The 26,711-nt window shown below is 33.3% G+C and overlaps 1 protein-coding gene across 2 annotated transcripts in view; it reads left to right on the top strand.

Moving 5' to 3' along the window:
- LOC149081765 (uncharacterized) overlaps positions 1-26,239 on the top strand; it is a 30,894-nt gene extending 4,655 nt beyond the window's left edge. The window contains exons 2-4 of one of the 2 annotated variants that reach the window (XM_089237202.1): positions 14,050-14,224; positions 18,381-18,478; positions 25,319-26,239. In XM_089237202.1, the coding sequence (XP_089093328.1) occupies positions 14,050-14,224; positions 18,381-18,478 (273 nt within the window). In that variant the 3' untranslated portion in view covers positions 25,319-26,239. Of the gene's footprint in view, positions 1-14,049; positions 14,225-18,380; positions 18,481-25,318 lie in introns of both variants that reach the window. The other variant, XM_089237203.1, reaches the window with a different exon arrangement.
- The last annotated feature ends 472 nt before the right edge of the window (positions 26,240-26,711 follow it).

The following is a 26,711-nucleotide window of genomic DNA, read 5'->3' as shown; positions in this document are numbered from 1 at the left end:
GCTACTTTAAAATAGGGTCTTTCAATTATGGATGCTTTGTATATATTGTAAGGAGCGACAATACTAGCAACCAGAAAATTGTTTTGGCCAAAAATTGTTTACTAAGTCATTTGTCATTTTGCTTTGGCTCAAATCAGTCTTACAGGATAATGAAATAGTTCTATGAAAAAAAAATTAATTTAAAAACTTAATTTTTAAATTTAGGAATTTTTTTTTTAAGGAGGGGTATCCCTTAGACTTTCCCCATCCTGTTTTTTATTCCGGCTTTTTCCTAGTTTTTCTAATTTTTTTTGAGTAAGAGCCCTGCTTTGTCTCAAAGCAGTGTATGTAGAAGTATGACTTACATCGCAGGACAGTGTTACTGCAGAATAATCGTAAGAAAAGTATAGAAACATTTTAGAAATGTTTTGCAGTAAAATTCTTATCAGCCGTGGACTCGTTACAGAATAATGTAAAAACATTCTGGTTTGGGCCTTTCTGCATATAGGCTATGCACTAAGGGAAATTTCTCCCTTCTATTGCAAGTTATCAAAAGAGCATAATTAACTGCCCCACTATTTCCAATACGCCCAGTTTGTATTTTTGGAATAGGCTTTTTTAAAACTAATTTAAGACTAATTTTTTCAAGAATATATGTTTAATCGTATCCTGGAAAGATATGGCTTTTTTACTGTGGATCCTGCTTGCAATGTTTTTCGAAAAATAGTCATGAAAAAACAAGCGGGAGAACAATCTGGAAATTTTGAGTTCTTCAGAATTGAGACCTGGAAAATCGTTATAAGGAGGATCCATTGTATTTTTTCCCTTTCCACTGTTTTATTCTTTTGTACTAGACTATGCTTTGTTCAAATCTATAATTGATTTAATTCATCTTGGAAGTGGTAATGGGATGAAACATGCCAAGCATCGCTTTCCCTAAGAAAGCGGTGAAATGTTGGAGTTATTTTGTCAAAGGAACAAAAAAAATATCTAATCTGTGGAAGTTTTATTACCAGTTTCCAAGAAATATATTGTAATGATTGATTTTAATGTTTGAAAATTTTTAATATTTGAAGGAAGTGTTATTTTATAGGTCATACCTTTTTCCTTAAGCATAGGATGGTTGTTTATCTTGTATCTGCTTGATTTATAAATGTTATCAATAACTTATCTGCTTTTGGTGAATGTCAAGAGAAGACTTAATGTACAGAAATGTTTTTTTGTTATTTTAGATAAAGTGATTCTATTGATACCAGGTTGTTTTTCCAGATTTTATACTTGAATGGTTTCTATAAATTTAAATCTTATCAATCTTCATTTTAAAAGCATTTAGTGGCAATCTGTCAGATTAGGAGCACGATTGTATTTTTCAAATGCTTTTACTTATCTCATTTTAAACTTTAATACTTAATAACATGAAAATATGTTTTTAAAACTTTTTAGTTTGTTGGATAAATCATTGCATTAGTTCAATGGTTTAATTTTTTTTTTAATCACTTGCTTTGAATTCATAAATTATTTGATGCATGGAAGGTAGGCCTATAACTTCCCCCTTTTAAAAAATATATAAGGGGGGGGGAACCATAATCAGAAATAAAGATGTGACAAATATTTGCTGTTTGGTACAGCCGAATACTTAATAAATCCAAGTACATCTCAGACTAATTTTAAAATATTTTTTGGAGTTTTTCCATACATTAAAAATTTACTGTGTATTTTATTGTGTGGTGTAGGTCTATATCCCTTTTATGTGAAAGATTGTCAATTAATTTCATGAAGGAAAACATGAAACTGAAAATAGAATCCTCCTGTAAGGTGGAAGGGAGCAAAAGTTACACAAGTTCATCAACACTGAGGGATGTATCTAGACCAGAGCTTGACAAATCCCAAAAAAAATCTAGGTGCCAGAACTTTTAGGAGGAAAAAAATTTGCTATAAAAAACCAGTCCGAAATAACGTCTCTTTTGAATTTTCCATGAAATAGTGATAATTTTTCATGGATATATATGCTGATATATTCAATGAAATTTGCGCTATTCTAATACTCCATTTTATTAACTACACATGGAAAATTTTATGCACAAATACCATTTTTTTTATGGTCGCCTAGGATTTGCCCTGACCTAGACAAGATGGGTATTGAGCTACTAAAAGAGGCAAAGAACATCTAAAGAAAATCATAAATTTTATGTTGCATTGTTAGTTAAGAGTAAATGGTTAACATTTTTTTCTTAATTAGATGTAAAATTGTAACAAGCATTTAAAAAAGGTTCTGTAAGCAATATCAAAATAAATCATTTAATTTGAGACTTTTATTGCCGTGATACTGACAATAGCCAGTTTTAATATTTAAATAATAAATTGCATAATTAACATACGGTATCAATCATTTGAAAAATTATCAATCTTATTTTCAATTAAAATACCAATTTTATTTATTATGAATTTTAAGAACTGATATTTGGCCACAGAATATTCAGTATTCAATCAAATATTAGCCGAATATTTAGTATTCGACTAAATTGCTATTTGTCCCATCCTTAGAAATATTCTAGACATAATTGAGATTGCCATGCTTAACTAGTCATCTCAAATTCAATGTGTTTGTTAGCAGACATCCAAATCAGATCAAAGTGATGCTAGAATTATTAAATGAAAGTACCAATCTGGCCTAGTAATCGATATCAAAAAGTTAAATTTTTTTTCTTTCTATAAAAAGTTTGTAAAAATAGCTTTGAAAACTTTTCCTCATGTGCATTTCCTTGTACTCCCATTTCATTCTTAACCATGAGCACTGATGGACTTGAAAAGGTCTTCAGGGCCACAATGGGTCACCGCGCATTTCCGACCTGGGAGGGGAATGCCTCCCTCCCCATGACTCCTGTATCTTTGCCCAGGCTTAAAACGTAAATATAAAGAAAATAAAAAGTAAATATAAAAAAAAATTGAGCCAAGCATGAGTTTTTTTTTTTGTTCAAAAAAACTTATTTTTCGACCTTTCCTTGACTTACTGAAGCCTTTCTGTTGGAAGACCACGGCTATGAAAATCAGAAAATTGTCATCCTTGGACTCCAATTTGGCAATCTCTCTTTATAAAAAAAACTTTTAGGTGCCAATAGATTTTCTAATTGCCATGGTGACTTCGGATTCATCAAGCTCTAGTATAAAGTGGTTCAAACTTGAGTACCCACATATTTGATTCAGGCTTTTTCTTCAACAGGCTAGATTTTCTTTTAAATGCGTTCAAGGTTTGGATTGGATGCTTAAAAATAGCCATCACAGAAAGACTGAATATGGACCAGTGGTTATTTTTTTTATTTTTAACTAGCTACACCCCCTTCCCCAGTGAACTTAGATTTTCTCTCCTTTCCTGTGCATGAAATACGATGAATTTTTCAGTTATATAGGAAATCTAAAAAATTTTAAAGTTCCGATGTTGTATTGGGGGGGGGGGGGAGCAACACTTTTGAAAATGTCATTTGAAAAGTGATTTTAATGGAGTTTTTCATCTCATTTCAGAGCAATGCATTTGAATTGGTATTTCTAGACTCCTCTGTTTGAATGGTTTTGTCGCGTAATTTTTTTTTCTTGTGTATCAAGCAATAAAATAGGCCTGTTGCATTTTCGGATAGTTTGGAGTCAATTTTTGGTTCAGCTTATTCAGTGCGAGATGTGGACTTTTTTCCAATTTTTAGGAAGGCAAAAGTGCCCAGACAACGTGCGCTAGCTGTTTTGGCTTCGGGAGTGTCGTAGACATTACAGGATGTCTTCGCCAAGGTAGCTGCTGAAATTTCTTGTCTAGTTCCGCGTGATTTTTTTTTTTTGTTCCGTGGCGTGGTTGCCGGATTTAATGACGTAATAGAAGCTGACTCATTTTTTTTCTGACTATTAGGCAGAGTATAACTATGCGCCATCACGTAAATATTGGGCTTCAGGTGTGGAGTGGCGTTTTATTACACATCTGAGGTTAGGTTTTGAGCATCTGTCATTACGTGTGGTACGTAATAGCCTGAGCACGCGTTTTTTATGCTTCGTTTAGTTATTAAGCATCGGTGTTCAACCGTTGCGTATTTCTGCGAAGGATCGCCGTGTGATTACACAGATGTGTCAGGAGTTCTAACCATTTAGAATGTGATTAAAGCGTCAAAAATTAGATCGGCTCGAAGCTTTTTTAGGTTTAGTGTCTGTGGTGGGCGCGTACTGATCGACTGATCTAATTTCACGTAATACAAAAATGACTGCTCTTCCCTTTTTAAAGTAAAAATTTCACGGACAAGATGCTGCGTTTTTTCGATTTCGCAGTAGGTTCGTGTCATCTCTTAATCGGCAAATGTCAGTATTAAGAGGGAGGAACGCTTGCAATCGACTATTTTCGGATGTATAAGAATGTCTGGGTGACAAGGAATTCGGCAGATCGGTAGCGTTCGTTTGTCGTCGTTATCGCTGTTTCCCGTCAAATGTGGGTTCGGTGCGCTTTCTCATCCGTTCCTTTCCAGGGAAAGTCTTCGGGTTTGCCAAACATTTTTTTCTTCTTTGCCCAGCAGCATTAAATCGCCTTCCTACAAATAGTTCCGGCTTCCGTAGTTGTTGGGGATGAAAGATAAGGGTGACACACATGGTTATCCGTGCGACATCGTGCAGCCTAGATATTCTAGAATTGCGGTTCAAGCCGTCTCATTCGAAGATCGTGGACCGAATTAGCATTTGAAGTTAAAATTCGAGAATTAATCTCTTCTCAAGCCACGGCCGAAACTGGAGGGGGTTCGGCCGTGGCCGTTTTTTTTTTTTGGAATAAATTGGAGTTTTATGGAAATAAGGATTAAAATTATCCAATTTTAAAGTTTGGGGGGGGGCGGAAATTCTAGTTGAAGCTTTGTCTTGATCATTTCGTCAATTCTATGAAGCGAAAAGTAAATAAATCTCCCTTGCAAGTTAAAACCCTAAAACTCTGCACGAGAAAGACAAAGTATTACTTAAGACGGTTCGTCAATGCGTAATCCGCCTCCCATTTGCTGGAAATAGCTATTTAAGGTATCCGACTACCTTTCTTGTCACTTTTCTTTAAAATGGTTCTGGAGTGAACTTTAAATACATTTTTTGATAGAAAGTCTCGATGGTGAAAACAGTGAAAAAATTTTGGTCTGTCTATTATATTTTCTGAGAGTCTTTTATGTCAAATTTTAGGCAAAATTCATGTGATATTCGAAACACGATTGCAAAAAATTTTATTAATGAAATGCTTTGTGATTTTCAGTACATTTAGCTAGTAATGTTGCAGGTTATGAACCAAACTTTAGAAGATTGCATGACATGTTCATAAGTTAACCAAAATATGTTTAAGTACGTGTGAATTTTTTTTTGAAATTTCGTCCTACATTTTGTCTATAAAACACTAATTCAAAAAATATGGGATAGACCTTAGATTTTGGTTCATAACCACAACAATATATAGTAAAATATCACATTAAAATTTCGTAATGATGCAAAGCATCAATTTTTACAAATCTTATCACAAAGTCAAGTAAAATGTTAAAAAGCATTCTTCGTAAAACACGTTTAAAGTCTTTATTCCCGTATTACTTGTACGTAAAAATGCAACACTAAAGTGAACGTAACTTTGAGTCTAAGCATCATATAAACAAAACAAGGCTCGTTTTGGAATCGCAACAAATAGGGCTTTTACAAAAAATGAAAATCTATATTTTCTTCCAAAATGACGTTTTCAACGTAGTCGGATACCTTAACATCGAAAATAGATTAAGTGAAATTTTATTCAGTTCGAAATATTTTCAGTACTAAAACATGTTTAAATTTACCAGCAACATTGGGCACTGTAAATACAAAATTTGACAAATCTCAGATTGCCATGGCGACTAAAAAATCACAATTTGTATTGGCCACTAATTTTTTTTTTTTATAGGCTGGTCTGAATGCAGTGTTTGGAATTTTTTTCAGCATATCTGCTAATATGAAAAAGGGTCACAGTTCTAGGAAGTGTTGGAAGTTATTTTGAACCAGTTTTTCCAGAAAGAAATTTTCTGTTAAAATATTTGTTCTGGCACCTAGTTTTTTTTTTTTTTTTTTTGCGATTTATCAAGCTTTGGTTTAATACTTAATCAGGGCTGGCTTGAGAGCCCGTATTTTATTTTTATTAGGAGGAAAAGTTTATCCAGAAATACTGGAAAACTATTTAATAAATGAGATGGCTTTTTCTCAGCCCAAAACTTTTAAACCGTCCCACCTGGGGCTATTTCCTGAAGTTAAGAGGCTACTAATGCCTCTATTTCAGCGCCTCATGCCACAGTGCATGTAAATAAGTAAGGCAGGGTCATGTCTCCAGTGGTGTAGATGGTAGCATGCTTGCCCGGTATGCAAGAGGGCCTGGGTTCGAGTCCCGGCAGAGACATGATTTTTCTTTCAGAGTTCACCTCGGCAAAATATCCGGATATAACTGTTTCCTTGATTTGATAAATGTTTTTAAGAATTAGTGAAGGAAATTATTTGCAGTAATTATGAAATTAGGGTTTGAAAAATAATTAGAATTATTGAAATGCAGTAATTGACAAATATTAATGAAATTATTGGAGAATGGATAAAAATTCTTATTCAGTACAAAAAATGAATTCAATTTAGAATGCAGTTTGGCAAGGTGGGCCTTGTCCTATCTGTTAAGATACTGTTATGTATTAAGTCTTTCAGGGAATGATCTGGGTTATATAAAAAGCCCTGAATAATATGGAAAGTCTGAATCTGGGTAATCTTAATAAATACAGCAGTGTTGCTTGCATGTTCCATGGCAGACATGGGTCCAATGTCAAAGGTCAAAGTTACCTGACATAGGGTATCTGCAAATGATAAGGATCAATTCACAATTCTTTTGGGATTGGAGATGCGAGGTGAGAATATTCTCCTGAATGTAAAAATCGGAGAAAAATCCAATATATTAATTCTTTTTAAATTTTTAAAATTTATTAATTCTGTTAATACAGTAAACCCTGTCTTTAAAGGGAAAAAAATCATGGTCCCGTGATTTCAATGCCTGGATTAAACTTCCAGTCTAATGCAGGAATGCAAAGAAAATTGTATCTTTTTAACAGAAAATTTCACGCAACCGCTGTGTTCAGCGACCAAAGGATCATGCGAATGTTAAAGTGCTCCACCAAAATTTTTTATGCAATCTGCTTTGAAATGCAAGTTTTGCATCATCCACCATTAGCAAAAACCATTTCTGTACATGATGCTGTAGTTTTGATAAGCCATATGTAGTAAAACAGTTGCGTTCTTAAATTATAAAATTGAGAAAAGGCATTTTTTTTCAAAGGAGAAATCAAGGATTGAATTTCGAAATATGCCTGGCAGCAAAATTTAAGGATGGTAAATTTTAGGTGGGAACAAAAACACTTACCACAGTAAAATTTGATTTTTGTAAGGTGTGGCAAAAGCATGTTGTTCTTTCCCTCACAAAATTTCTAGTTACAGAACTGATGCTAGAATTGCACTGCTGGCCACCCAAATTGCAACACCAAGAAAGACGAGATATCGCAACAATATTTATTTTGTAGATAACATGTTGACCAAGCATCAAATGATTAAATGTATAGACTTCTGTGAAGTATGGTTCCTGCCAAAATCAGTAGCCAGAGTAGCCGCCATTGTTGGAGATCACCGCTGCCGCACTCCTCGGCATTGATTCAAAGAGACTTTGGATGTGTTCTTGGGGTACAGCAGACCAAGCAGCTTCCACGCGTTGCCAAAGTTGATCTGGTGTGGCAGCTGGGGATGTAATCTGGGTCAATCGTTGAGCAACCATGGACCACATGTTTTCTATCGGCGAAAGATCCGGAGAGCGAGCTGGCCAGGGAAGCAATTCAATCTGGCGATTGACGAAGAACCTTTGGACAATGCGTGCCACGTGTGGTCGCGCATTATCCTGTTGAAATATGGCTGTGGGCAAGCCCTGAAGGTAAGGAAGGACAACTGGCTCCAACACCTCGGAGATGTAGCGCTGGCTTTTTAAAGTACTGGCAATGCGTACTAGGGGAGTGCGAGAGTGATATCCAATACCGTCCCATACCATAATACCCGGTGCAGCACCAGTGTGGCGGTGCATAACGCAGCTGTTCAGCATCCTCTCTCTCCACGGTGTCTCCAGACTCGAATCCGACCATCGTGGTGTTGCAGACAGAAGCGTGACTCGTCAGTAAAGACAATTTCATTCCATTGTGCCGTCCACATCCGTCTTTCATCGCACCATTGGCGGTGGAGACGTCTGTGGTTCTGCGTCAAGAGTAGACGAAGCAATGGACGTCTTATGGACAGATCACTCTGCTGTAAACAGCGTCGAATTGTACTCGCAGACACTGGATGATGCGGTACAGACTGAATGTGCTGTGCTATGGTTCGTGATGTGGCTGAGCGATCCGTCACTGCCATACGCACAATACACCTGTCATCACGTGAAGTGGTGCACTGAGGTGGATGCGATCGAACACGTCGGTCCGTCGTACCATCCTGCATCCAACGATCACATATCCGTATTACAGTTGTTTGGTTTCGTCCAACACGACTACCGATTTCCCTGAAAAATAATCCACAATCTCGGTAGGCCACTATCCTTTCTCTGTTGAACTCGGATACTTGATCAAAAGATGATCGCTGTTTTCTACGAGGCATAATTGATCGTTTTTTTTGAAAAAACCACAAGAAAAACACAATTGCCGTACTTCAAATCGTCAATCTCCAAGCCTTAAATAGCGCTTTGAAGTGGTGCCACAGGCGCGCGCGTGATGTACGTCTGCGCTGAAATTCTAATCATTTGTATATCTCACCTCCGCTAATGCATGTTGTAAATTTCATATTATTTGCATGCTTCCTTCAGGGTGTTGCATTTACGGTGGCCAGCAGTGTACATAAACATGGGCGATAATGTACAAACTGGACATGACAGGTATTGGCACTTTAATTGAAAATTTTTGAGGAAGTTAAAGGAACGTAAAGTCATTATTTTAGAAGAAAAACTGTAGGTAAGAATTTTTGTAGATTCTGTCAAAACCTAAATACATTTAATAATTATAAACTAATTATTTTATGTTCAATTTATGTTAATTGTATTTCAATCACCGGATCGTTGCATAATTTTACACATCAATTAAAGCTTTATTAAGCAGAAACGTGTTAAATGGAAAAAATCTTGGTCGCTACTATATTATGAAAGAGACTAATCCTGTTATAACAAACTCTGAGAGACGGAAGAAATCGTTTTGTTGCAATGAAACTTATAATAGAATTCCAGGTTTTTGCATTGTTCCTTATTTATCTGGGGATTAGGACAGTGTTTGTTAAAACAAAATTTTTGCTGTAACAGTATTCGTTAAAATGAGATTCCATTGTATAACTTCATTGCTGGAAACATTTAAAATAGAATAATTTTTGGCATAATTGCCTCAGAATGACAACTTTTATTTCAAGAATATTCTCGGTCATAGTGAGATTTCAAAGGTTTAGATATTTTAAACCTTTTTTTTTTTTTTAAGAATTAAAAAATATTTTTTTGAAATCAACTCAGAAAGAAGTCCAAAGCAAGAAATAAAACCAAAGTTAATTGACAAAGGAAACTATTCTTATTGTCACTTTCTAAGAAGCGGAACTGTTTTCTTCAATGTGCATGCTTGATTTTTTTTTCATTTAAATTTCTTTGCAAGTTGTGTAATTTAATCATGTTGGTTTTACTTTTCATTTCCTTTCCTTGAAAACAGCTTATTTTTTAGTCCTTTCACAGTTAAAGAAAAAAAAATGGTGGTCATTTGTGATAGCGATTAAGTAGGCCTACTATGTGAAAACTAGAGGTGGGGCTTTTCTTTTAAGGTTCTTTGGAAATTGGGGGGTTTTTTTTGCATAAAAAAATCTGAAGTTTTTTTTCCAAGGGTTAGGCACAATAATTTGAATATTTTTCTCACTTTGTCCAACATTAGCATGCAGAGCATAAACTACCCTTGCCACTGTTTATACACCAGGGTGATCGAAGTTATGTCACTGAATAGGGAGACTGCAGCACAGATAAAAACTTGAAAAGTTCTCGAAAAGGGGTTAATTTCTTTTCTCCCTTGCCCTTATTCAAATTTGCCACACTAGATCAATTTCAAAAAATGACTTTTAAAAAATGAATCTTCTCATAATGGTGGTAGATAAGGTCAATGTTTAACAAATGAATAAAATTAAGTCTTATCCACCTCTGAATCTATTCATCAAGCCACAACAGTGACATGGACACAAAACATAAACGTGGCAGATTTGCAGAAGTCTGCATCAATTAGCATTTAAAGGTGGCTTTTTCATTTAAGAAAATCTGATTAATTGTACTCAGAATTCTTCACACAACAGCCATATGATGCTTTCATGACCTTTTTGAAATTTTATCAAATGAAGTAATAAAAGCGTTTTGCTGAGCACAGTTCGAATCAAAATGCCTTGGAGCAAGTTAAAAAAAAAAAGCTTTTTAAGTGTTGAAGGAAAAAATAAAAATTATTAAATTTTTGTAAATAACTTTATTTTCTACAGTTATCACAGAAAAAAATCAATTTGCCTCCCAGCACGTTAAACACAATCTCATGTTCAAAGATGCATTGTACATAAATCAAATGTAAGATTTTTTTTTCTTCTATATTTTTCCCTTACAAACCACATCCCATATAATGTACGTGGAATATAATGGAAATAACAAATATACAATTTCTTCCTATTAAATCTATGTACTGTAATGTTTGTTAACTTTGAAAAACTACATTAAAAAGCTATGGTAGGTGAAAAACTATATTATAATTTGTATACATTTCCTGCTTATCAGGGTTTGTAAAAAAAACTTTTCGTTTAAACCGGTTTTTGGTTTTAATAGCATTAACATTAAATGCTTTTTTTTAGAAATTGTTTTTAAACTTCTAATAATTAAAATAAAATGTTTAGTAATGTAATTAACATTATTCCCATATTAATTAATTTACAAATACTTCTATTTTAACAAAAATCCACTTTTGCAATTTAGTTATTTTCTTGCTTAACTAAATTAATTTGTTTTAATAATAGCATCAAGAATTTTCATATATAAAAATATTTTCAGTTAGCTTCCTAATTTAAGCATACTGAAACTATTTTGCAAAAAATCTATTAAAAAATTAAATGAATATATAATATATTTAGTTATAATCGCCCCATATATTGTACATCATCGCTAATTAATATGCATTATTTATGCTTCTAAAGTTCTGATAAAACACTTTAAAAAAGGCTTGTTATACTTTAAAAACAAAACATTTAAAAAAAATAACAATCGTCAGAATGACTTCAAAATTTACATGAATATTTCTGAAGCAATGGAATTTTAAGGCAAGGGGGGAAAAAATATTTAAAAATTTAAGATTAACAACACACTGTGCTCATCCAACACGTGGGAAATTTGCTCGCAGAATGGAAATGATAGTCAGGGCAAAATGATAACTTGATTACCATTTCGTAATTCATGAAAACATTACCAAAATGAAGTAATTGAACAGATAAAACTACAACTTAAACGTTAAATATGTTGTCCACTGTGTTCTGTCTGAGGTGAAAGCACAAAAATGCTTGTTGAACAGATTAGGGTATGCCATGGTCATGATGTGGATGTGCTTGTAATTCGACCACTGTTCATAACATTTTGAGGTATTCTTCCCCCCCTGTACAGCCAGAAGTTGCAAGGATTGAGGTCAGGTGTCCTGTCATCCTGTTTATTGTCAAAATGATTCTTCAGTAGCTGCTTTGCTGGTATTGCAATGTGCATCTTGATAAAAGTTGTATTATCCACACACTGATGTTGAAATGTCGATGATGTGGTTACACAATGGTATCCTGCTGGCCAAGTATAGCATCTACTTCCATATTTTGCACTTTTTTTCTTTTTGTGAAAGAAATTTCTATTGCTTCAGGAATATCCATGGTCATTCTGACCAGTTATTGTAAAGTTTGGAATCAGAACTTTATCACCCTGTATATAGCCGATTATTTTTTTTTTATAAATCTGTCACTACTATACAGTAGAACCTTGATCAACTGGGCTTAATGGTGAAAGTATAAAAAAAATTATTGAATATTAAGACTGGGTGATATACAGTACGAGATGTGCTAACCACCTGTGTGTGTCCCTAACATGGTGTCATTACTGTTGCTGCTTCTTTGTGAAGGGAAAAACAAAAAAAAACCCTGTGAGATAATGCACCACTACATTTAGATGTGTAATGCAATCCTTATTTATGAATTTGTTAAAGATATATATGGGGTCATTCAAGTATTGCATCAGCATGGAGGGTTTGGATTTGCTGACTTTTGATAAGGGGAGGGAGGTTTGAAGGTTGCTTATGTCATCAACCACCCCTTGGGTGATTAAGATATGAAAGCTGCTGAGGAAATTTTGCTGATGGGAGAGGTCAGTGTTTTGCTGGCAAGGGCGGGAGGAAGGGGGTAAAAAAGCTGAATATCTGCTTACGTAATACTTGAATGGCCCCTAATATATAGAGCATCAGAATGTAGCCAAAAGTTAGAAAATGTAAGAATGAGAATTTTGGCTTCTGTATATCACTTTGAATAACTAAGATACTTTATATGGAAAAAAAATTTATACGTTCAGGCCACTTTTATAAGAGTTTGGAAAAAAAAACCTTATACCATGAGAATGTCCCCAAAAATATAAATGTGATGAGAATGAAAAATTTTTTGCTAATAATGAACATACATATATATAAATTATAATTTTTCCTTGAAAAAAAATTTTAGGCCATTTATTTGATTTTTGGAAAAAACCACTTGGTTAAAACCAAACAACCCTGTTGCTTATATAACGTTTTTCAGTTGCAGTTTTTAAAAAACATTATAAACGGGATCGACTGTTTTTATTTCTAGGACTATTCTATGAATTACTGGAAAATTATTTTTAATTACAATAATTGTCTTTTCAAACAGGGTATGCAGATTTAAATCAGCTTGATATTAAATCATTGAAATTACTAAATCATTTTAAATCACACAATTTGAATGTTTTTCTTTACATCTTGTTTTTTAATATTACTTTTATAATATTTAACATTTTCTTTTTTCTAAATCTTTTTAATAAATTTTTTTGTCTTGTTAAATTTGTTTTTGATTGCTGAATCTTGTTTAAATTCTTGTCTAAATCTCTCTAAATTTAAATCTTTTCTTTTATCTCAATGATATTGAAGTAAAAGTAACCTGGTATGCATGTTTTCTGATATGTGATAGTTTATTATTAAAAGTAGTATAGAAGATGTTGGAGTAAATATTTTTTGTATAAAGCCTTGAATTCTATGCTTTAATTGCTGATTTTTGAATAATAGATGTTCCAACATAAATATCATTGGTTTTCTACTTTAGTTTTCATATTATAATTTTGAGTTTGCTCTTTTCACCAAAACTCATTGAATCTGAAAGAATAAAAATGTGTAAACTATATCAAACAAAATTATTGAAATGTCATGAAAGTTGAAAACACATCCACAAATTGTACAAGAAACAATCTTGTCAATAGAATGTTTTATTTAATTGATGTGTGTGCTGAATGGTTGCTCTTTAATTGTAGAGCAAGTGAAAATTGAGATACCTTTGCACCATGTGTGCGATACAGGGTTGCTACCACTCAATGACCTTTCATGTTAGATTTTTGTTATTTTTTGTTTGTAGTTTATCCATTAATGCTTGATTTTAAATTTGAGCAATTAGGAGAAAAGCAGGCAATATGAAAATATACATTCTTAATGATCAAGATTTTTAATAAGCAGTCAGTTAATTTTAATCTAAATCGGATTTTTTAATTTTTTCATACCCTGATTGACCTATATGTGGATCTGCTGATTAAGTTCTGAATTTTGTCAGTTAAAATTAATCAAATTGTAGGCCTTTATTAAAACTTAAGGTGCCGATGTTAATTTTTAAGTTGCTCTTGTTGCCAGAGATTAAGCAAGTCCTGATTTATTAAGAAATCTTGTGTATCTGCAGGATTTTATTAATTCACTTTTATTGTAACCTTAGGTGACACAACAGGAATTGAAAGCAATAGCAGATAGCATGCGTTCCAACCCGGGATCTTTTACAGAGTCTGGTATCCATCTTGGTGGGGATAAGTACTTCTGTTTGTCTGCCGAGCCTACTCTTATCCGAGGCAGAAAAGGAAGCTCTGCATTATGTGTCGTTGCCACTAACACATGTGAGTCTGACCCCATTATTTTACATTTTTATTTTTGTGATTGCTGTATTATGTTTCAAATTTTATCTCAAATGTATTGAATGTTTTGATACAGTAATAATCATATGAAATACCTAATATTCATTCTTATTGATTTCATCTTAACAACTAACCTGAACAGAAAATGTACCTGTATTTTCATGGCATGTTCAGTATTAATTGAAATGTTTTTAAAATTAAATGCATATTAAATAGTAATTTGAGCAGTATAAAGTTTCATCAGTAAGTCTTCGGTGCCTATAAAACATTTTGAAAAGGCATCTTTTTACAGAGCTCAAACATTTATCAGGACTGGAACTGGGGGCAGCAGAATTTAAGGGATCAATATTTTTAAATGGGGGGGAATGAAACATAAATATAAAATTACTGAATTTTAAAGTGGGGGGGGGGTGGCAAAAAGTCCTAGTTATGGCCTTGCTTACATAAGGTGCAAAATTCAAGCATTTGTCCCTTTTTCATTTCAAAATATAGATGGTATAATGGTAGAACACAAAACAAGCACAACTCTGAAGGCAAGGGTCCTGCATATGCCTGGGATACACATTGCCGCATGTAGTAGTTTATTGGAATTGATCTATAGAAAAGTGTGTGCGATGTGCACAAATGGCATACAGTAAAACCTTGTTAAATCGTCACCCTAATAAGTCGTCATTTTTCTTCAGGCTCTTCCAACTCTCAGACAACAATGTTATTAAACCCTCGTTTACTTGTTAATTTCAGTTAACTCATCACTATGAAAAGTTTGAGAAAGAGGAACAGACTATTTTTATGGCTCCCATTTAAAAGAGCTTGTTAACAGCATTGCCATGTGCCTAAAAGTGACCATAAAATCCTATATGCACCCAAACAGAACAGTTTAAGTAACAAAACTTATGCTTGGGAAGTTCATTTGGCAACTAAGGTTTTTGGAACGTTGGGAACTGTTCGAGCTAGATCTCATTTCTGCATTGGCTCAATAAATTCAAGCCTTAAATTTAAAACAAAATATCGTTGAAAAAAATTAGACATTCTTTCCCAAGTTGAGGTCTTCTGTTTACTTTTCCATGCCCGGAGAGCCCCTCCACCAGGTCAAAAGTATTCGAGATTACTTTGTAGTTGTGTCGTGGACTACTGATGAAGAATTAAAACATTTAAATAAATATATATATATTAAAATTGAATTTGTATATGTAAAATTAATGTGCAATAGAGTTCTATTATGAAGAAAAGCTACCTATATTCAAACGGTTGCTCTGCTAGTCTAAATTAAAAATTGCTAGTATAAATTAAAGTGTACAGTATATTTTAATACAATTAAGTAATACGAGATAAAAAGTGGCTATTTTTGTGCAATCTATAAATTTTAATGTTATTTTGATTCATACTTTAATAAATGTCATTATTTTAAATTCATGATTTTCATAACATTGCACATTAAAACTGATAGCACTCCGCTTAAGCCGTCGTAATTTTTTTTCGATAACTGGAGGTGACAACTTATCGAGCTTTTACTATATTGTTAATGTGCATGTAAAATCAAATATATGTATCAAATTTTTTTAAGCTTCTAAAAGTTTGTTTCTACTTCCTGTAAAAATACTGTTTCTGCGCATGTGACTAATAGAACACCAGCTGTAGTGTTATTACAAACTGTCTTATGCATTGAAATCGGCTATTATTTTTTGTCTCCTGAAAAGTTTTTATGTGCAGTATTTTTTGTACATGATATATATATAGCCTACATTAAGAGATGTATTGAGGGATGTACTGGTTTATATCAGAAAAATCTAGAATGTGTACTAGGTGCATGTATACAGTTAAGTAGTATAAAACTGTGGTGTTACAAGTGAATTGAAATGATTTATTTCAAAATGATACATTATCAAGGCTAAGTTGTATCAATTCTAAAGGTGTATAAAAAATATGGCAGAAAGTGTGTGGAAATATTTCTTCAATTATGGTTTTTACTTTGGTATAAATGTGAAAACATTGCCTTTTTTTCCCCCAGCACATGCCAGTTATCAGATCATGTAGGACTATATCTTGTGGATAATCTCTCCACAGGCTTTCAAGAAGTCTGAGTTCTGTAATTTAATGTTATTTGTTAAAATTTCTTGTTGAATTTTTTTTCTAAATATTTTGGGTACTTCAAAGTTGGGGAAAATTTAAATGCCACCTTTTCTACCGCTTCCTTCCTTAAAAAATTAACATCTCAAATAATAAATATCTTCACAACATCCAGTCTTCTGTATATCTTGTACAAAGAGGTTATCTTGTAATATATAAACAAAATTATTAGGAACCAAGAAAATCAATGTGGTTAAAATACATATTTTCCTTGCATTAGCCAGCATGCCATAAAAATTGGATGCCAGCTTTTTGACTGTTAGTCTGGTCCATTTCTGACATGCCAGGAAAAGTGAGGTTTTAATGAGAATCGCATGATACATTGTTGAGACCAGTATCGATCTATTAATTGCAGATTTGAATAAACATACAGATCTGAATAAAATATGTAATTTTTCCCTTGGTGCAAACAAGTTTTAGACTTTTATAGCAACAATTAAAATTAAGTAAAAGCTTAACTTTCATTATCATTCTAACCCTATCGGCAGCCTAATATAAAATAATTTTTACTTTTTTTAGTGTTTTGTACTTTTCTATATCAGAAATTGAAGGAATGTGCTGTCACTTCTGTATTACGATAGTGTTTTGCAGTGCAATTCTAATTTTTTTTTCTTGTTCAAATTGTAGACAAGTATTTATTTTTTTATCACAAAAAAATGAGTAACTTTGCCTGGTTTTAATTTATACAAAAATTGCCACGTTTTTAAGACAAATAAATTACACTGGTCGAATGGTCGACGCGTTTCGGCTCTTCAATGGAGAGCCGTCATCAGGACCTCGTGGTCAGAACTCACACGAATGAAGAGTGATGTTTACGTCTGGTCGTCCGAAGAGTTTGCCTTTGTATTTGCTGCGTCCGAGTGGTCTTTGGATGCGAATTGGGGAGCTATCTGTTGTAAAGTGTTGAAAATTTTTTCACGACTGAGGTTAATAAAGCCTGTCCAACCTGTGGAAGAAACACACCACCTATTTCGTCAGCTTGGACAGGACGCAGCAAATACAAAGGCGAACTCTTCGGACGACCAGACGTAAACATCACTCTTCATTCGTGTGAGTTCTGACCACGAGGTCCTGATGACGGCTCTCCATTGAAGAGCCGAAACGCGTCGACCATTCGACCAGTGTAATTTATTTGTCTTAAAAACGTGGCAATTTTTGTATAAATTTATTTTTTAATGTTTATCAATTTTTCCATTTTGCTCATGTAATTTATGACAATCAATATGCTTAGTATCTAACCTCTGCAATAAACTAAAACCTATAGTAGCAAAAACAAATTGGAATTTCAAACTATCTTCAGTGTTCACAAAACAACTTAATATGAAGAGTAGAAAAGATTCAAATCACCAGTTTTGTGTGTTCATATATGAGAATTTTCTGAAATGGAACTAATTTTCCAGCATGCCAGGAAAATACTATATTCTTGGCATGCTGGTCTTCCTTGTTTGCCAGCTAACGTGAGTATGGGGTACATGGTAACTTGAAACATTTAGTCATTTTTAGCCTTTATATATGTGACAAACTTAATCTGTGGAGCAGCTAGCTTACAGTAGGCTAGTAATTCAATTATGAACTTTTTCATAAACATCAGATGAATTCAGGTAGGCTGTGCTAGAAAAGTCTTTGCAGTCTGTTCATTACAGGGATGAATCAAATTGGATGTGTTCCTAAAGCTCTATAGCCATGCTGTGATCTGATGATAATGTAGCAATAACTGAAGTTGACTGTACAATTCATGTAGCTTGGATTTAATTTTCCCGTTGTGGTGAAATGCTTCCTGCTTAATTCCAGAGGAATTTCATTTTTTTTGTATTTCAAATACTTGGTTCATCTGTTGCACAAATCGTTGTGTAATATAATTTAATACATAACATTTAAATCCAAATATTCATATAGAAATTGTGTATTCTGTGAGTGTAAGGAATTATGATTGTGTGAAAAAGTATGTTAAGTAATTAATATAAATTTTCCTAAAATATTTGATCTGACATAAAACTTCTTTCTCCAACAGGTTTGCTTGTAGCAGCCACCACTGATGGTTTTCCACCAGGACAGCTTAATACAGTTGTTGAGAAGCTAGGAGATTATCTTCGATCCAATAATTATTAGGTATGTTTTGAATTTTAAGAACTTTCTCCCTTCCCTAAAAAAATTTATTTAACCCCAAACTGTTCCTATTTCTTTCAAAGGATTTGAATTAAAATCTATAGGTTAAATTTTAAAATTGACAGGTATATGACCTATATATATTTACCAGGACATTTCAGTATTTTCAATCATAGGTGGTTACTCTCAAATTTAAAAGGATATAGCTTTTCCCTTCCTCTTATTCAATCAATTTCTTGTGTGCAGTTCTAGAGATAAGTGAAGGGGGAGATAGTTTCTAAAATTAAGTTCAGTGGCCTTTTTAATTTTACTTATTTCTTTCATCCCGTGTGAAAATTCCAATTTCATAAGTACTTTTGCAAGGATCTAATTATGAAATTTTCTCCTAAAATTTATTTGGAAAACATTCAGATTGTTATTCTAGAGGTGCATAAAAATTAGTTTTACGAGATTTAAAATTCATTTCATCAGTGTTTTGCTTTCTATATAAATAAGGGGCCATTCAAGTGTTACGTAAGCAGATTTTCAATAATTTTTTACACCCCCCCCCCATCAGCAAAATTTCGTCAGCAGCTTAGAATATTTCATATCTTCAAAAAGGGTTGGTTGATGTAAGCAACCTTCAACCCCCCCCCCCCCCTTGTCATCAAAAGTCAGCAGATCTGAAACTCCCTCCTCGATGCTGACTTAATACTTGAATGACCCCTAAACATATATTCTTCAGACGTTTATTCGGCTGATAGCACAATGGTTATTCAATACTAAACGAAACATTAGTCAAGATGGATAAATTTCAGACGAGACAACATCCTTACCAGAGTTACCAATGAAATGTCATGCAGGTTATTTTCATGCATTTGTTATGAATGCACTTATTTTAAGTGTTAGAGCAGTGTTTCTGAAAACGGGATATGGGGGTTCCAAGGGCAATTAGCACCTGTGAGATTGTTTTTCTCTGCCTAAGCTTCAGATTTTATCCTTATTCAGATCTTCTGGTCAGACCAGATTTTTATATTTTTTTATAAAAAAATATGAATCCTTAAATTAAGCTTTGTAAAGATGAAAAATCCCTGTCCCTGCAATCCCATTCTGACCATGTTTACTTGACAAAAATACTGGAAATTAGACAATTCCGTTTTTTGAAATCTTTGTTAAATATGATGCCGAAAATGAGCGAAATTACCAAGCATTGTTAAAATCAATAAGAAATTAGGTGTTATTACAAATCAGTGGACTAAGATTCTACTGTAGTTTAACATGGCAAATACATGCAATATAAATACTCGTGTAGTCATAATTATAATGCAGTGAAATGTGCTGGAATGATGCTTTGCTAAACGGAAAATATTGTTGTAGAAAGATTAGTTATATTGAGAAGCAGTGTAATATCAGATTATAGGCACTTCCAAACAAGACTTGAAAAAATATTATGGAGGTATTTATCGTTATATTGAGGTTTTCTTATATCCTTTTAAGACCAGGAAACTTTTGTAAACATAAATATTTGTCAAGTATTTCACCCACATGATTGAGCTCTAACTTAAAGGGATATAATTTATAAGTTGCAAAATTTTAATAAACAAAGATTGAAGGGGTTTCATTGAAAATATAGGAAAAATAAGAGGTGACGTTAGAGGAAATATAGGAATGTCCTGGGAAAACATTTGGTCACCATATGCCGTGCCTTAAAAATGCCTATTTTCCCTTTATTTGTAATTTTTTTTGTTGCAGCAAAATACTGTCACGTGACAAATTCGATTTTGCAAGTCTTGGTACCCATGCATCACTTTTGAGATAAAACAGCAACGCCAACTGTGTCTGACAACAATAGGTAAAATCCGTATCTGAACCAATCGTAGCTCTTTCGAAGAACAACGTATGTATAGATTCAAACATTTAAAAACTTGAATACCTTTCCTGAGAGAGGCTGCTTCGATAGTGTATGCCCCCAACCATTCTTGTTGTATGAGCCAGTAACTTGAAACGTCTGTTACGCTACCTGATGAGAAGTTGGTCACAAGTTATTTTTTGGAAAACTTATTTTAAAAAAGTTTTATGAAATTTGAGAATCCTTGTATATAGAAAAATGATTGTCTATTGTATCATATTCAAGTTTCACGGCTGTCTCAAATATTCTGTTGAAACTCGGCAAATGTTGCCTTTGTGGTCAGTACATTCTTAGTGCCTGGGCCAACCCAGTCGTGGCCAGTGGGAGGGGCCTTGTAAAAATGAGATCTGATTAGTTTTCAAGAGTGAATTTGTATGCACTCGGGTATTTTCAGCTAACTATAGCCCTGAGGTTCCAGAGAAAATGATTTTTCTATGATTCGCTTAAGAGAATCCCCTGCTTGTGATGACTGTAGATCTAACTTTGGTTCTCAGTAATGGTCTGTGGCATAAAGGATAAGTTACTTGTGTCGGAGCATGTTTGCAAACCTCCAATACTTTTCATTTTACTACCTGCATAGAATTCAAGAGATTTGATGACATCGTAAATGAGACATAACTTATCAAATTGCTATTTACTGTTGACTGTCAATTTTATTCTTGGAGTGGTGTGCTTTTATCTTGATCGCATAATTGGTTGGAAATACACATGACTAACCAAAGAGACTATTGTGGAATAGTTTGAGTTCTTTCCAAAAGGGATTGATGGTCTTGGAGAATATTGGAAATACAGTGGATCCTATTTATAACATTACCTTTCAGAACATTTTCATGTTTAGTAAGGTCCATTTTATGATAGCAACTTTTGCTGCTGCTCATCAAGATTTTTTTCACAAGTTTTTCTTATAAAACATAAGCCGCATCTACTGTATTCTGTGTATTTCATTAGTGATTGATGGGATATTAATTTTCTGAAGACCATTTGATCCAAGCAGGTTGGTTGTATCCATGGTTGGGTTTTTGACATGACAAGCATCAAAAACTGGTTTAAACGGTCAAAAACCTAAAATAAATGCTTTTTGATAATGTTTTGAACACGATAGATATATAAAATGATAAACTTTTTTGCATATTACAATGTTTTATTTTTAAATATTAATTTATTACAATAATTAAAACAATATCAATTATAATTTGCAATTTTAATTTTTTTCAACATATATATACTCATGTATGAGCAGTTTTTTTGTGGAAAAATTTGTTCAAGTGGGGGGTCGGCTTATACTCGGGTCAGTTTTTCATCAGAAAATATTGACCCTCGCAGTAGTAATTTTTGTAGCAGTGTTCGAGAAACTGCCATTATTGGTATGGGATATGTTCAAACCCTACAAAACTGATGTCAAAGCCGAGGTAAAGAAATCAAAAACGTCATTGGCTTTGATACCAGGTGGGCTAACGTAGGTTGTACAGTTTTAGATGTGAACATCAAGCCTCTCAAAGACTATTTGTGGATTGAATGGATGAGTTCCGATGATAAACTACAAGGCACCACTTTTTGAAGAAACCCAACATTGGCCTAGCGTGCCAATGGGTACATGAGGCGTGGAATTGTTTCTGCCCATCTTTCAAAAAGTGTTGCATCAGCAATATGATGGGTGAAACTGAAAATTATATCCTCTTTGAAAGTGACGTGGCGATGACAGCCCAAATGAGGATAAAAACGAAGATGCCGTGCCCCCCTATGATCTGATAGATTACGATGAGCTTGGAGACTCAGAAGAAACGTATTAAAAAGTTTGAATAATTTTCTATTGTAAATTTCTGCAAGCTATTTATTTTGCATGGAAATATTTTTTTTTTCTCTGAAATGCACTGACTTTTTGGGGTCGGCTTATACACAGATTTTCAATTTATTGCGGTTTTGGTGGTCCTGAAGTGGGGGAGGGTCGGCTTATATACGAGTGTATATATAGTATATTTTGTTATTCTATCTAAGCTAATGATTATTTGTGTTTAATTTGCTAAGCTGAATAGCTGCTTATTTAAAATATGTATGATATGGCAGCAGTTAGGTTTGACTTCAGAAATTAAATCCATATTAAAACAGTCAAAAATGTATTGTCAATGTTGCCAAATAGTTTAACCTGATAGATATGTATTAAAATATATAGATATTAATTAAAACTTTTATGTAGATTAAAGGGTAATTACATTCAGGATTATAATTACTGAGAAAAATGTATTTAAATTTTCTGATCTATTTAAAATTTTATTCCATATAAAAATTCTCACGCCATATCTTTTAATACATTAAACTCATTTATTTTCACCTAAAAATTTCTTGGCTGAGGGTGTTTAAATTTAGTTTTAAAAAGTATTTTCAACCAAAGCAGAGCTGTCAGGACTTATGCAAAACAAATAGCTTTGGGTATCATTTAAATGCAGCTTCAATTGGGAAAACCATGGCATTATAAATGTTGGTAAATATACCATATCGTAGTGCAAAAGTAAGGATAACTAAGTTTGGCTAAAGATAAGTAACAGGAGTTTCTTAAGCATCATGTAAGCTAGCCTTGTTAAATGGTATTTTAGTCCTACAATTTAGTATTTTAATCGCTAGATGTATTTCAATGTTATGCGCAATAAGAGTATCATTTTAAGTATCTGATTTATCTAGATAATTTAATAACAGAAATCAACATTACATAGGTGTATAAAAAGTTTACATCATATCTGTTGTGAAGAGTATAGCAGATGGTTTATATCAATGCACACATATATCAGTAGTTGAAATTTTGGAAGGTCAAGAATCATCTTGAATCAGAATGTCAAATCATTCCATAGTTTCCCTTTCGTGTTTATGCTATGCTTCATTCAAATTGTATATTTTATTTTTTTTAAGCGTGTATATTGTCCAAAATAATTCTGTAGTGAAAGTTATTTTACAATCATATTAAATATTTTCTTTGTAGAATATAGTCACTTTAAACATTACATGCAGTTAACGTGTGTATTTCTAATGGGAATTTTTATAGTGAAAAGCAATATTCGAGGTTTTTGATGTGACAGTTTAAACTGTGATTTAAACAGTTAAACCCTGGTCGTATCAGTTCGTCTTTTCCAGTCAATGCTTATTACGGTGAATGTGATAAATCTGGTTATTATAATCACAACCAGAAAGAGACTATTCTGTTAAGTTTGATAAATATTACAAATTTATACATAGCCACTTGTGAATGATAATCTTCCATCGTAAATGATAAATTGCCAGTGAAATTACTTTCATTGGAAATGTGCATAAACTTCACTTTAGGATGATGAATTAGATTGTTAGCTTCATTTGCACCTGTTGGTAGATATATAAAGGCGGCCAACATAATTAACTTATTTTAATTCAATTAACTGCACGTGTGTATAAAATATCGGTGAAGCTAATAAACCGATGAAATAAAAGGTATTTTTAAGATTTATCTAACTTCTCCCAGGATAATCACTGGTAAAAGTGGCTATATATAATAAGGGCATTCTCATGACTCGCCAGAGTCTGTACTGGCTGATATAATGTGACTTCACTGCTGATAGAACCGGGTTAGCCTGCTTTGCTACCTTGTTAATTGTGATAGTTTACAATTGGTGTACTGCTGATTTTACTGAATTATTTCCAAAATGATCTTTTCAGTCATTGTCATTAGTATCTGCATATTCATTGGTTTTGGTTTTTTTTTCAGCCAAATTGTTTTTTTTATAAAGTAACATCCATTAAGAATATTTTTCTTGAATCCATTTGAGTTAAATGTGAATGTTGGTTAAATTGAATTGGGTTGATTGAAAGCCAACTTGATAGCTAATTGCAATTATATTTTTGAACTTGCAGATAATTTTTTTTTTTTGGTTATTGCCAGGTGTGATATAAAACCATTCTTGGGCCAGAAATTACTCTAGATCCAGGGCCGGGTCCCAGGAGCCAGAAAGGCAATAGAAAATAACCTAATCGCTCTATCCTATAAAATACAGCGCATTTATTCACCATACACCCTTTACTTCCACTAATTTGCCCTCTCCGACATTGGCTTGGATCCACACCTGCACGAAAAATAGTGTACATGTTGTGCACCCCACTGACACTAAAACATTCATAGAGGAAGCTGCTCAAAATAGTGAAATATAGTAAAATAAAGCCACACCACATACAGCTCCAAAGCAGAATGTTTTGCATTTTTCTGCAATGAGCCCTCGGCTGACTGGGAATGTTCTGCAGTAAAAATTTACATAAGTTTTCTATATTAAAATTCTCCCAGGTTTCTGCTTTGGGGAAAAAAACACATGGAAAAAAGTATCGGAATGACGTCGTGTAGTAGCTTCAAAACATGCCCTAAGCCAAGGTGGCAAGCGTGCGACTTTAAAGGATGAGTCTGAACTATACAGTGAAACATCGTTATAACGAACAGCTATATATTTTTCCAAGTCTTGTGTGGAAATATCATTAATGTTAAACTGTTGCCTTTTGATATAAGAATAATCTGCATGCAACTAGGTTTTCCCCCTTAGTGTGTGGATTGTTTATATTATTATATAAAGATTTCACTGAATAGCCCTGGGTAAAAGTTACAAATGTAATGAAATTAATCAAACTGAAGTATAGTGATTTCGTATAATCATTTTATCATATTTACCATAGCGTCTATAATGGAGTTACAAATGTGACATGAACATTTTAAAACTTGTCAAGTTTTGTCAAAGCATTTCATAAGTAACTGATAATCTCGTGCCGTATTCACCAATAGTTTAAACTGCAAATGCAGGTGAAAGGATCGAAACGGATGGGTTAAATAGTGGATTTTAACCAATCTGTGTTGATCACGTGCCCTCTAACCTGTGATTGTAGTTTAAACTATGTTGGGAATACGGCCATTAAAGTGGTATTTTACTTGGCATTTAAATTCATTTCTCTTGCAGGTTTTTTTTCTTGTCACCCCCCTTGAGTAAAGTGGATGCGAAGCCCACTTTGCCAAAGAACTTATTTGTTTAACCTGTGTCAACAACTGTGGTATGGCTGGATTCAAATTGGTGAACTTTTGTGGTCGCATGTCACTGAAGTTTGTTATAGTTCAAGAACTGAAACCGAATGTTTTTTTAGAATTGTTTTTCTTTTTCTTTACTTCCTCAATAGGTTCTTATTCCGAAATAATCCACTAAAATTCTGCTTTTGGTATTTAAATAATGAAATAATCGAAAGACAATAACTGCCGAGCATCATAACCGGAAAAAATTGAATTCTCTATTCTTAAAAAGAAAAAAAGGACCTAGTCAGAAAAGTTTTGCTTTCTTGCTTGTTGAAAATTTGTATGAAAAATTGATTTCGAGTGTCCATTTGTGAAAGGGGGTGAGTTTTTTTTTCGATAACATTGCTGTATTTGTCTTTTTTACAATTGTAGCTTATATAGTGTATGGTCATACCATTGTAATTGAACTGCCTTCTGAAGTGTTACTGCAAAGATAATAGTGTATATGCTTTTTTTTCCTATCTTAGACCATAACATTTTTATTTTGTGCCTCAAATTTTTTTTTTACATTTTGAAAGTGCCGTTTAATCTTTTTTGGTAGTGATTGTTTTTTCCTTCCAATGTTTATTAAATTTTCTACTTTGTATATTGCTGGCCGCAGAATTGAATGGCATTTTTGATCTTTTGATTAAATTATTTTTACTTTGAACAAAAAAGGCAATAGTTTTTTTTCGATCGATAAGACATTCCAGAAATTCTGCAGGTTTTTCCATTCTGAAAGTAGCACTATTGTAATCTTGTCTGCTTGCCCCCCTTTTTTTGTACTATTGGTGGAACCTACTGGGTTACCAAACAATAAAATGTCATTCCAGTATGTGTACTCTAGCATTTACTGTACATTTAAAACCAGTGATTTAAGATATGTGTAAAACGTTTTTATGCATCGTTTTTCATCATTAAAAGATCTATTACTTGATAGCCTTCTATCGAACACATAAACGGCTATATTCACCAACACAATTTAAACTACAATTGCAGGTTAAACGATTAGCAATCGACACAGATTGGTTAAAATCCTCAATTTAACCAATTGGTTTTGATCTTCAATCCTTTCACCTATTATTGCAGTTTAAACTGTTGGCAAATACGGTCGTTAAAGTGTCAATTATCACTTGCGGGTAATGCTGGTATACTTATTACAATTAATGCAGCAGTCCCTTAGAAAAGGTATTCTTATCTTTCCAATTTACAAACTAATTGTTCAGTTTGTTAAAGCAGCATCGACTGCATGAGGTTAGTCATAAATTCATATATTTAGAGACAAATAGTTTTAAAAGTAAGAACCA

This window comes from Pholcus phalangioides, unplaced genomic scaffold (assembly GCF_987345545.1).
Source record: "Pholcus phalangioides strain wild (caught in Gottingen) unplaced genomic scaffold, Ppha-v1.0 ptg000009l_1, whole genome shotgun sequence".
Classification (NCBI taxonomy): Eukaryota; Metazoa; Arthropoda; class Arachnida; order Araneae; family Pholcidae; genus Pholcus; species Pholcus phalangioides.
Note: the sequence above shows the minus strand (reverse complement) of the source record. Positions and strands in the feature narration are given on the sequence as shown.